Raw genomic sequence first — 12,923 nt, 5'->3', positions numbered from 1 at the left:
CGTGGCAAGCTCTGGGGGCGCTGTTTGCATGCGCGCATGGCGGGTGCAGGGGGGACCCGAGCTGCAGAGACCGGGGGGGGGGGGGGGGGGGGGGCGCTGGGATGCTCTTGCTCTGCTGCGGTCTCCCCTTCCCCTTTGATCTGCGCCGGCGCAGCTGCCATTGGCTGGCCCGTTTGTGACGTGCGGGGACTGCAGTTGTCCCCTGTAGCAGCGCCGGGCTCCGTTTCCGTCTCTTTAAAGGGACCGAGGGCGCGGGGCTGCTGGAGCCCGGAGATCCGGGGTGGGGTGGTGGGAGACCGGGCCGAACCGGACCGCCTGCTGCCGGACCGGACCGGACCGGGCGGAGCCGGGGGACAAACCCGCCCTATCCTAGTGGGGGGTCAGGCACTGGGTTTCCCGGTGATCCACCCGAACCGGACCAAGGCTCCCAAGCGGGGTGGGCAGAAGAGACCATTTGCAGTTAACAGCTGAAGGCTCCCTGTCACACCCCAGAACTGGGTCGAACCGGGCCAGCCCCAGCGACAGGGATCCTGGAGACGTCCCTTCAGAGAGCGAGCCCCAGAGGATCACACGTGAGTCTGCATCCTGGCAGCTGGTCCCAGTGCCGGAGAGGTCAGAAAGGGCCAAGGGCAATGAGCGGGGTGAGGATGGTACTGGTATCCGCGTCACCGGTTCCATAGGGACCATGAAAAACGTGCCAAAGCGGTGGTATTTGTACTAGAAGGACACTGGGCCAAGAGAGGTTAATGGGAACGGTGGGTGCTCAGAAGGCAAAGGGTGTGTGTGTGTATGTGTGGGAGGGAAATGGACCAAGAGGTGGTACTGGTACCATAGATGTGGAGGAGAGTAACTAGGGACAATGGGCCCGAAGATGGTGCTGAGGGGGCATCCAGGAGTAATGGGCCAGGAGGTGGTACTGGTACCATTGATGATGTTGGAGGGGTGAGGGGTATCCAGAAGCAGAGGCCGTGGAGGTAACACTAGTAACAGAAGTTTTGTTTTGTTTTGGGGTTTTTTGAGGGTGGAGATGGGGGAAGGGATCCTGGAAGAGCGGACCAGGAGTTGGCACTGGTACCAGAAGGGGTATGGGTGTCTAGGAGCAATGGGTGGTGAGTTGGACCGATACCAGGATGGAGGGTGGGGATCCAGGAACAATGATCCGGTAGTTGGTATTGGAGGAAAGCGTTTAGCAGGTGTCATACGCTGATGAACCAGGTCCCAACCCAGGAAGGACTCTAGTACTCTGTGGGGAAGGGCTGCAAATGCTGCATTCATTGCACCCAATCCAGGTGTACAGGGTTCTGACACCCTCTCTGGACTTCTCAGATGTCCCTAGTATCCCATTCCTGCTCCATTCCCTAATACCACTGCCCACCTCTCCTGGTACCTTTTATCTTTTCGTCCACCTCTCCAAAATCCCATTCTACCCCAATACCTCACCCCTGCACATGCATGCACTCCACAATACCCTTTCTGACTCCTGATCCTGGTCTCCTTTGCTTTCTTTGCCTCTTCCCATTGCCCTCTGTCTCAGGTGAGTAATACTGTACTGCCAAACTACGTCTATTAATCCCTCAGCCCGGGATAGGGAGAGGACAGGAACAACATTGGACTGAGATGTGTCCAAAAATACTCTATTCCAGACACCTTAAATATAGCTCCTAGGCGATCCCCTTTCCCTAGCAGGTTGTCCCACTGGATTATGGAGTGTATAATACAAATACAGACTTTGCTATACAAAGTTTTATTTATTTAACTCCCTGCTTCCCTTCCCCCTCCCTCTTGTTTGTTCTTCTCCAGGTTTTTCTGGGTCAGGCATTTCTGTGGGACTCCCACAAACCAGCTGCCATCTGGCCTGATTTTGTGTGCGTGTGGAATAGATAGTTCAAACTGTACTGAATATTTAAAAGAGAGATCAACAGTGAACACTACATTTAGAAGCTCCCTACTAAACTGAATCCGCTGTAAATTAAAATCCAGTCCCTAAAAATGAAGCACCAAAAGAAAACTCACAATGTCAAAGTTAAAAAGTAAGGCAATCACTTTGCTACATATTACCAATTGGAAAAATCATGTTTTAAAGTAGCTTTGCAAATACTGCCGCCTCTGAAGGGCAAGCAACATGCCACTCAAAATTGAGCCAACTTGACATATGCCTCCATTTCCTTGTGAGGCATCTAGCACATGCCACCAAAATGTTGCAACAGGAGAAACAGGCACTTTCAGATCTATTACTAAATCAAGCACGCAGCCTGGATATTTGTGGCAAAAGCCACTGAGCTTAATGTAATATTTTAGTGGTTAATTTTCTGTGGGGCATCTTAAAAATGTAGTCCTAATAACCTGTGTTGACCCAGAGCTTTCCACAAATCTGTTTAACTCCCTGGCAGTGTCATAAACTATCCAGATCTGGGGTGTTGAATTTTGGTTTTTGTCTGTGGTTTTTGTTGTTGTTCACCTGGGCGGGTGGGAATTCAGTTCCCAGATAGCTTGGGTCATGGTGTTTAGTTTCTTAAAGAGCCAAAGTAAAATGAACTATCATCATTTGGTCCAAGATTTTCAAAAAGAGAAACTTAAGGTTATTAGGCATCAGAGGGGTAGCCGTGTTAGTCTGGATCTGTAAAAAGCGACAAGGAGTCCTGTGGCACCTTATAGACTAACAGAAGTATTGGAGCATAAGCTCTCGTGGGTGAATACCCACTTCATCAGACGCATGTGGTGGAAATTTCCAGAGGCAGGTACCTGCATATTTATACCTGCCTCCGGAAATTTCCGCCGCATGCGTCTGACGAAGTGGGTATTCACCCACGAAAGCTTATGCTCCAGTACTAATAACCTTAGGCTCCTAATTCTTTATGTAGGCTCCTAAATAAGCAATCTAGGGTAACATTTTCAAAAGCACCCAAGACCCAATGACGTTGGGTTACTTAGATGCTTTTGAAAATGTTACCCCGATGTCCAAAAGTGCCGAACAACCAACAGCCCCTGATGAAGTTAAGCTGGTGGGTGTTGGCAATTTTCAAAATCAGACTAGTTACTCAGTCTTCTATGGGTGGGATTTGCAAAAACACTGAGGCATCTTAAGAGCACAAGGCACGTGTGTTGACTTTCAGTGCGACTTGTGCTCCGAAGTCACATAGGCACATTTGAAAATCCAACCCTAATTCTGTTGTTAGGTACCTAATTCTAGGCTCCTATTTTTGAAAATCTTGTTCCTAAGCCTCTGTACTTGTGACCCATAAATTGAAAAGCAACAGTATCCAGTCAGGCAAACAGGCTCTAGGATCACCTTTGGAGTCCTCTAGCCTGTGGAAATATTAGTGTCATTGACAATCGGCTGAGGAGGACCTATGGTTTTTCAGTTGCCTGCATTCGGGGCAACAATAAATAGTCTTCTGCTTCTCTCTGTCTGTGTTGATTTTGATTTTGTGGGGGATACCTGAGGAAGTAGGTTTGAGGACAGATTGATGACTAGTTTGGAATGAATCAGATCATTGATTTCAGTGGGAGTTGGGCATCTAAATACCTTTTTTAAATCTGACCCTAGAACCACAGAACAGTACTTTGTAAGGGTAATACTGTCAAAACTAGGGAGAGAAAATGTGTTGAATCATCTTCTTGAGAGAGCTCCTGAGACACATGGGGGAAAGCAGAAGGGAATTTTTAACTTCCCTCACCCCCATCCCACCTCTTCCTAAATTCTGAAGGCACTCAAATAACATTTCTTCCCAGATCTGAAGAAAAGCTGTGTGTAAGCGCCAAACCTTGTCTCTCTCACCCACAGAAGTTGGTCCAATACAAGATATTACCTCCCCCACCTTTCAGAGTGGTTGCCGTGTTAGTCTGTATCAGCAAAAAGTACGAGGAGTCCTTGTGGCACCTTAGAGACTAACACATTTATTTGGGCATAAGCTTTCGTGGGCTAGAACCCACTTCATCAGATGCATGGAGTGGAAAATACAGGAGCAGGTATAAATACATGAAGAGATGGGAGTTGCCTTACCAAGTGTGAGGCTTGTCTCTCTAATTTCATCCCCGTCTGGAGCTAGGCAACACCCAGGCTGGGCAGAGAGAGAGCAAGAGTTGAGAGCAAGTTTAATCGTCAAGGGCCTCATCCCTGAATTCCTGGGGCAGCCAAAAAATTCCTATTGGCGCCCCTGGATCCTGTGGTCCCTTGGGACCGGAAAGCTCCCTCATTGTTTCAAGCATTCAAGAGAAACAGAGTTTTGTTTAGTCTTAGAATCTTTTTTTTAATGACACGACGCGACCAAAGCTAGTTGAGAAGAGATCGTACAAGGGACAGTGTGACTGAGTCCCGGAAAACAACTGCACGTACGTTTAATGCTCTGTATATTCATTTATTTATTTATTTCCTTCTTGGGAAATTTATATGGCCTGAGATGATTCCAAAGTTCAGCGATTCTAGAATCTGAAATAAATGGCTTATCCCACAAAGACGTAGGCACATGTGGAAGTCCTATGCAGGCTCGACTTCATGTGATTTTTATTAGTTTAGGGCCCAATCCTGTAAAGGTTTATGCGGGTGAGGGACTGCTCCTACGACTCCCATGGTTCACATGTCTACCCCTTTACAGGATTAGGCCCTTGGTTAACAAGAATGACAGGAGGGTACCGAGTTTCCCCAGAATGCACTGCAATTGATATAGTCAAGGTGAGGAGTATTGCTGGACCTTTCTCTCCCCTCCTTCCCCCAAAATCAATACAGGAGGATCCTGTAGGAAGCCTTGGAGGTATGTTCCTTTCTTCACTCCAGGGGGGAAAAAGGTGAGGGATCATGGGGAGAAGCTCCATCTGCCTCCTGCCCCAATGACCAGTTCCTCTCCATGAGACAGATTCCTCCTGACCCTTCCTTCCATGGCTGCCCCACTTTGCACTATGAGCCTTGCCCCACATTTAATTTGTTTTAAACCTTTTCCAAAAAAACAGTATTTCATGCAATTAATAAGCACACTTCTGTTCTATTTTCTGTTTCAACATTCAGGCTTTGAATAATGTTAGGAAGTACGGCCACTTTTATTTTATTTTGGAGGGACTACTTTTTTTACAGAAGGTGGAAGAACACCCACCCAGGAAGCAGCCCTTAGGTGAGTCATTGCAATGTATAAATAGTTCTGGCCAGAGTGTTACCCAAGGCTCCACACTTGGCACAGCCGCGAAGCGGAAAGTTCTTGCGGGAAAGTTGACAATAGTTGCTAAAAGTTTTGAAAACCCACAAGTTCTTTAACATCAATCTAGCCTGCCTTCAAGAGGAGCCCAAGGTTGTTATTGGGATGTTGTCCAGCAAAATGGGGGACAATGTGGTATAATGGCTAGTGTACAGGATCAGGGAGTCCGGAGACCTGGCTTCTATCCCCAGCTCTGCCACTGACTTTTGTGTGTCCTTAGGCAAGTCACTTCATCTCTCTGTGCCTCAATTTCCTTGCAGGGGTAATACCCACTTGAGAGCCTTTTGATAAAATTTGCAGTGCCAGTGCATAGCAGGGTCCTTATGAAATGCCAGCCTAAAAAACTAAGTTGTGTGCTGACTGTGAGTTCATAGGCCCTCCTTTCCCTTCTGTTTTAACACTGACCACAGCGTTATAGTGTGAGAGCAGTAGGTGTGAGCAGCTGTGCTACATGTGCCTGTTTGATTCCAGCCAAACCAACAGCTGGCTTCAAAAAGGCAGGGGTGGAACGCAAGGAGGAAAACTAACCTTTGGTTCAAGCCCTGAGTCCGTTGTGAAGGAAGATGATGGTTGTGGACAGCGCTCTCTCTCTCTCTCTCTGTGGTTAACCCTTAGCAAATCCAAAACCAGTGACTCGTGTGCATGCTTTGTACATGTGGCATTGCTGATTCACCCACCGGACATTACACATGCTCATTGCTTTACTAGATGGGGTAACTCAGGACAGAGAAGAGAGAGTCCTGTTAAACACTGGTTTTCTCCCCTCCTGCGCACAGACTGAGCCAGCTTGTGACGTGAATTTTACCAGATGTGATCTTAATTCATTGCTAAACTGGCTGAGTCAGTGGTTCCATAACATGAGCACCCTGTTCCATACCATTCCCCTCCCTCCCTAGCTAGCCAGGACCTAGCCCATTTAGCAATATGAGAATGGCAAGGTGTTCACAACGTCTGGGTTAATAATAAAAATTAGCACTTTTCATTGGAAGATTTCACAGAGAAGTATCATCAGATGGGGAAACTGAGGCTCGATGTCATCCCGTAGGCCAGTGGCTAAGCCAAGAATAGAACCCAGGTTTCAGTCCAGCGATCTATCCATTAGGCCATACTGCCTCTAATTTTAAGGGATTCGATTGTGTTCCTTTGCCTTCCCTCTCCCCGCCCCAAAAGACCCACACTGGGTTCTGCTAATCACAGTCCAGGGGATTTCTGAAAGGGGGCCGGACAGGGGCAGGAGACGGATAGACGTCTCCTTGCTAATGCTTGGAGGGGAAATGTAATGTGTTACTGTTTTACAAAAAGGGACTGTATGGCCCCAAATGTCCAAGTTAACCGCACAGGTACAACCTGCCTTCACCATTTTCTACAGCATTTTTAGGTGCCGCCATCCCTTTCCCCTGCCCCATATGGTCTGTTCTGTTCCCACGTGATCCTAACCCTGCACCTTGACACATCCTGCTAGGAATATGTATTATTAGTCTAGCTTCTCTGATGAAGCTGTGGGGTGAGGGAGTGTGGGCTGTTGGTTACAGAGGAGAACCGGGAGCCAGGACGTCTCCAGATTTGTTCTTGGGTCTGCCACTAACTCCCTATATGGCCCTGGTCAAGTCATTTAGGCTGGGATTTTGAAAGATGCTTGCCTCTCTTAGGCACCCAATCTCACCAAAACTCAATGGATTTTGGACATTTGACTCCTTTAGGCACTTTGAAAACTTCAGTCTAAATGTGTCCATGACTCACTTGCCCCATGTAAAAATGGTGGGGGGAGGGGTGACACTGCAGTGAGTATCAAGGTTGAATGACCCAGAGCACTGTTTTACCTTGATGGACATGAGGTTGATATGTGTATTGTTACATATGTTTCGATGGTGCAGCCTTCATCAGAAGTAGCTAGAATTCTCCTCATTATGGCCACAAATTCCAAAAGTTGTTCCACTGAAAATAACACATTTAAGGGGAAGATAAAGTTGGAAGTCCAAGAGGAAAATTTTATCTCCTGAGAAGCAACCACCTTTCCGAGAACTCCTCTGTGGACAAGCGGACAATCATGATGTGTGATCTTGGGTCACACTGTTGCAGACCTCAGAACTGTTGATCTCGGATGGGATGAAGAATAGAAATTAACTGACTCAATTGTTTTCACTTATTGCCGAGCCAGGATTTTTCTGCTGTGTAACAACACTTAACTCAAAGGAGGCAACTGTGTACATGGTGCTTTGAGATCCTCCAGTGAAAGGCACCAAAGTGTGACTTAAAAAAACCAACCCTGCTTCTTTAATTTTTTTCTTGATTTTAAATGTCCATGTGTAATCCGACATGCTTAGCTTAAAGAATCTGAGGGTCTGATCGGTCAGCCCTTACCCATGTGAGTAAACACAGAAATATTGGGTGCCTACAGGGCTTTTCAAAACGCAAGTTTGCTTCCCACATCTGTGTGGATTGACCCATTTTCCCTTAGGTGTAGCTTAACTAGTAACGCTTTTCTATGGAGACATATTAACATCCCTTCCAACACCCTTTCATTGCTGCTTTCATGCTGATATTTTAACACCCGCATAGGGTTTGGACTGAAATTATTTCCCCACCATTAAATTCTTGGCCCTGGCTCTCAGAGTCTCACACTGATTAGAATTTTGTGAGTGGAAAGCTGGTATAAAATAGTATCGCCTATAACTGCTGAACAAGCATAGACGCTATTTTAAAGGGACACTGTCAACTTAATCAGATGTAAACAAACCTTTCCTCACCTCTGCTACCCACTAGTAGTAGTAAATCTTATTAAGAACGAAAGAATTTTTAAAAATCCAAATGACTTTTTTCATGTTTGTGCTCTTTACTTTTTGCATTTCTCTCAACTTGGACAATGAAAATCAATGAGGTCAGTTTCACTTTTGCTTATAGTCAGTTTCATTTTCAAATTCTTAGTGCAGCAATATTTGGGTTTCTGTTTGCCCTGTTTTCAATGGATATCTTTTTAAAAGTGAAAGGATGACTTTGGTTTCTAGATTCCATGAAAGCTCATTTTAACAACATTTCAATGTAGTTGTCCATGTCCCTTTAAACTTGACATGTTCAAATAACTTGTTGTTTATTCTAGTAGCAGCAATTAGTTCAACACAAGGATTCAGGGCAAAAACTCTTTCTAGTACAATTTCTGGCCAAAATAGTCTTTGAAACTGGATTTAGAACAAAACAGACTTAAAAGAAATGATCTTGAGGCCCAAAAAAAAAAAAAAGGTGTATCAGGATGCTGACAAAATTTGATTGAAGTCTCACTCCCCATTAAATCAGAATACGTGAGCTACAAATTCCCCACTTCCCCCAGAACAGTCCCTTGGCTAAACAGCTGTCTGATTTCCCAGAAGCACTGAGCACCCATTTATACTTTTGACTCAGCACAGCGGAAAATCACCAGCATGTTTGACTGTTTATAGAGCCGTGTTTTTACAGTTACCGGCCACAAGGGGTCAGCAGAATCCAGGAAGAGTAAGTGCACATCCTAGTGCATTTTATGCTCCCCTAGTTTTCACTTAGCTTAAAGGGCTTGTCTACATGGGGAAACTGACCAGCATAGCTCTTCCAGAATAACTGTTCTGCAATAGCTATTCTGGAATAGCTCATGTGGATCCACTCTTCCAGAATAAAAATGACTTTAATCTTGTGAGCACAGTAATTATTCCAGAATAAAGTCACTTTTATTCTGGAAGTGTGTCCCCACCTGGGAAAGCTATTCTGGAGTACCTATGCCAGGCAATGTAGACAAGCGCTTAGCATCTGAAGGGGTTAAGAGGGATTGGCTGCATTAAACAATCTCTCCCTGCCCACTCAGCCCTTCCCCTGCACAGTAACTGTTCTAGTTCTTGGTGCTAGAGGTCATGCATTCCTGGGTTCATTGTAGGGCTTGAAAGGCCAGCACGTTCCCTCCGGGACAGGGAGGGGAGATTATTTCCTTTGGAACTGAAGCAATCTGTTGTGACTTTTGACACAGTACCCTAAAGTGCAAGGGGGCCAACAAAGTGGTTGGTAACGAAATTACCCTTGTGGTTTGCAGTGATGTGACCAGCACAAAGAGAGCCTTAGACTGTAGCAGCAGGAAAAGCCGTGTTTGGCGAGTGATGTCCTGAAAATGAACGGGTGCTTCGAAGGTGTTGGGCTGCGATGCCTTTTTAAGGTTAGTGCAATTCTCCATGTTGATCTCTTTGCACAGGGCTGTCTCCTTCTCCCTCTGCGGCTTATGAAGCAGCTGTTTTAATAAAGGGGCCCTTGTCGTAGGTGTGCAATCCTGCCGTGAAAAGTGGCTCAGCTGATCTGCGCCCTGTGCGTTTTCAGAGTCACAGCTGCCGGCTTCTGGTGACAGAAATAAGGCCCCGAGCCTGCCCGTCTCTCTCCGCGTGCTCAGAGTCTCACCTGCAGAGTCCTGTTTTAAGTCAGGGGGTCCCAAGCAAGCGCAGTTCTGCCACTTGCGGAATCTGTGCCTAAGCGTAGCCCTGCAGAGACAAGGTGGCTCTGGGACATTGAGCTGCATTCTGTCCTGTCCCGTCTCGTGTGCCCACAGCAAAATTCTGTTAGCTACATTCAAATGGCAGGGCTGGACGCCGGTCTCCCTTATGCTTGGGCCCCCCTTTTTTGAGGCACTGGGGGCTGCTCCTGGGTAACTGAAGACACGAGGGCCTGATTCATCACTGCCCGTGTCTGGTGTCATTGGAATGACTCGGTGGTGAATCAGACCCAGAATTTGAAGGTGATGGAAGTTGCATGTGGGTAGCAGAATTCGACCTGCAGAATCTCTCCGTGGCAGGACGATGCCTGAGAGTCTAGCTTGGCTTTCCAGAGGCCAGGGTGAGTCTGCAAATCTGGCAGCTCTAAGGGGCAACCTCCCCGTGTACTTTTTGCATATAAACCCAGCACATTGACTGGGACTTATTGAGAGCCAGATAAACACAGATGCCCCAGTTGCAGTTTTGCAGAGTCAAAGTGTCGCCCTAAGGTTAACGAGATCTTCTTGTGAGCATGAGTCCAGTGCGCAGCTTGGCACAGTGACCGTCTCGAGGGTAGGAAAGTCCAGGATTAAGAGTGACAAAATGATCTCTTTACAGGGTGCGTAAGCCTCTTCAGGTCAAGGTTAAGATATACAAGGAACAGATTAGGTCCCCAGGTAGGATAGACAAATATATGGAGAGAGGGAGAGACAGCCCTGATTTACCTAAATAGCGTTACTTTGATAGCTCTGCTACCCAAGTCAGATTGATTCCATTAACATCACCAGGGTGTCTGGGGTAAAGAGCCCTCCCCCGTCTTGAGTAACTGCTGTGTCTCATTGGTTCAACTCACAGGGCGTCAGCGTGGCTGCCCCCAAGACTCCAAAATACCTCCTAGCCTTTGACTTTGATGAGACGATCATCAACGAGAACAGCGATGACTCGGTCATCAGGGCCGCTCCAGGCCAGGCGCTTCCAGAGCACATCCGCCAGACCTTCCGGGATGGCTTCTATAACGAGTACATGCAGCGCGTCTTCGAGTACCTGGGAGACCAAGGGGTCAAGATGCTGAACTACAAAACCGTCTATGAGAACATCCCGCTGTCTCCTGGGATGCCGGAGCTCTTCCAGTTCCTCTCCAAGAACCAAGACCAGTTTGAGATCATCCTCCTCTCTGACGCCAACATGTTTGGCATCGAGTGCACTTTGAGAGCCGCCGGCGTCTACTCCCTCTTCCGCAAAATCTTTAGCAACCCCTCTGGGTTTGATAAGAGGGGCTACCTCACCTTGGGGCCCTATCACACTCACAAGTGCCCCCAGTGCCCCGCAAACATGTGTAAGCGCAAAATCCTCACTGAGTACCTGATGGAGCGGGCCCAGGAGGGAGCAGAATTTGAGCGCATTTTCTACGTCGGGGACGGAGCCAATGACTTCTGCCCTTCCGTGGCTTTGACTTCGACAGATATTGCTTTCCCGCGGAAGGGCTACCCCATGCACCAGATGACCCAGGAGATGGAGAAAAAGCAACCCAGAGCCTTCCAGGCCACCGTACTGCCCTGGGACTCGGCTGTAGAAGTTTGCTGCTATCTGCAGGAGCTGCTCAAGAAGAAATGCTGAGAAGGACTGATGGGTAGGAAGAGACCCCTGCTGACCTTGAGGCAGCTTGGGGGCACTGTGGCAGGAAAGTGGGAAGTTCAGGAGCATCTCCATACCCAGTGGCTGATCTGACTCCATTTCTAGCTTTGCAGAGTTGGACTCTCTGAACTTCTGGATTTCTTCCCCCGCCCCCTCCTTTTTTTTTTCTTTTAAAAAAGCACATTCTCTGGGTCCCCTTTTCTCCCCTCCTCCTCCCGATCTTGAGACAAGGTCTTCTCTATGCAGTTTGCACACCCGTTCAGGAGAGGGGGGGTTAGTCAGATATGTTTATTTTTACCTTCACCTTGAATTCTTTTTTCAAATGATTCTTTTAGAAACAAAAACAAACTCGTTCTCATGAGGCTATGAAGTGCCTGTGCTCCCGTTAGCCCCAAGGCAGAGGTCTCCGAATCTGTCCCCTCTGAGCAGATCACAGTGGGAAAGGGCTGTGGAATAATGAGATGTAGGGGGCAGTGTGTGACATGTAGTTAGAAAGCCCTGTCCCCCACCAAAGTATAACTAGTTTGCATTTAAAACACTTCACTGAATCTGAATTTCTGCGGCTTGTTTGCACAAGCACACTCAGGAAAGTAAAGTGGAATAGTTAAACTGCATTAAACCCCTGTGTGGACACACTCATTCTGAACTGAAGTGGCCTTAATTTGGTGTATCTTAATTCAAAAGTGAATTAAACGGAAGTGAAGTAAGGCCACCTTAATTCTGAAGCAGAGTGTCCACACTGGGGTTTTATACAGTTTAACTAATCTACTTGTAACTTGCACCTTTAGTTAATTTGGATTACCATTCCTGGGTGTCCTGAGGTCAGGGCCAAGTCCTTACACTTTGCCTCTATTTTGCTTTCATTTCAACAATCATTTTCACCCCCCAGGGCAGAAATTTCTCCACGGTACCTTAAACAAACCCCTTTCTCTGTTGTTATTTTAAGCATGAAAGTGAGCATCCCCCCGCAAATGCTTTTAGACACACAGCTGCTTTCCAAAGCAGAAGCTCCAACTCCTCAGCTGAGTGATGAGTGACTCATCAGCTGTGCTCACTAGCCCGTGTCCAGACTGGATCCCAAAGCCTGTTTATTGAACTAGTTTAAAACCCAGCCTAACGACTGCCCTGTCTGAACTGCGCTGCGCTTTGAAGCAGCCCCCCAAAGGCAATTTTGAGAGGCCTGGTGGACAGCGCCCAGGAGAGCTATTGCCCCAAGCTCTGGGCTGCTTCCGGTGCACTTGGAGTAGCAAGTAGCAGCATAAGCCGAGCTCTCCTTGTACCGTAGACAAATCACCAGTCAGCTCACAGCATGGTGGGTATATTAGGGTGGAGCCACTTCCTTGGCCTGATCCTGGGAGGTGCTGAAACTCCCATTGACTGCAAGGGGAGCTGTGGTGCTTAGCACCCCCTGGGGGTCAGACTGCTAGAGGATCAAAGCCTCTCTCCACTCTCCTTGTCAGTATTCTCTCCCTGGGCAACCGCAGTATTACTACCCCCCCCCACCCCCCATGATTGCACTCGGCAGCCGCAGCATTAACTGCCCAGGAGGGTGGCTTCTCCCGGGATGAACCGCAGCCTGTCTACTCCAAAGCGTACTCTGCACAGTACAGAACTAACCAAAGCC

At 47.6% G+C, this 12,923-nt stretch overlaps 1 protein-coding gene across 1 annotated transcript; it reads left to right on the top strand.

The window, feature by feature from the left end:
- Positions 1-310: 310 nt before the first annotated feature.
- PHOSPHO1 (phosphoethanolamine/phosphocholine phosphatase 1) lies at positions 311-11,670 on the top strand. The gene is made up of 3 exons (XM_024204789.3): positions 311-572; positions 9,238-9,357; positions 10,520-11,670. The coding sequence occupies exons 2-3, from the start codon at positions 9,313-9,315 to the stop codon at positions 11,279-11,281; spliced, it is 807 nt and encodes a 268-aa protein (XP_024060557.2). The 5' UTR covers positions 311-572; positions 9,238-9,312; the 3' UTR covers positions 11,282-11,670.
- Positions 11,671-12,923: the final 1,253 nt, after the last annotated feature.

Source organism: Terrapene carolina, unplaced genomic scaffold, assembly GCF_002925995.2.
Source record: "Terrapene carolina triunguis isolate 2854851 unplaced genomic scaffold, T_m_triunguis-2.0 Scaffold193, whole genome shotgun sequence".
NCBI lineage: Eukaryota > Metazoa > Chordata > Testudines > Emydidae > Terrapene > Terrapene triunguis.
This window is presented reverse-complemented; position numbering and strand designations above follow the sequence as displayed.

Bases quoted from the DNA above. Each gene is read 5' to 3' on its own strand.
- PHOSPHO1 (XM_024204789.3), top strand. From the start codon at position 9,313: ATGAACGGGTGCTTCGAAGGTGTTGGGCTGCGATGCCTTTTTAAG. The intron at 9,358-10,519 runs GTTAGTGCAATT...TTCAACTCACAG, and splicing joins GGCTGCGATGCCTTTTTAAG to GGCGTCAGCGTGGCTGCCCC.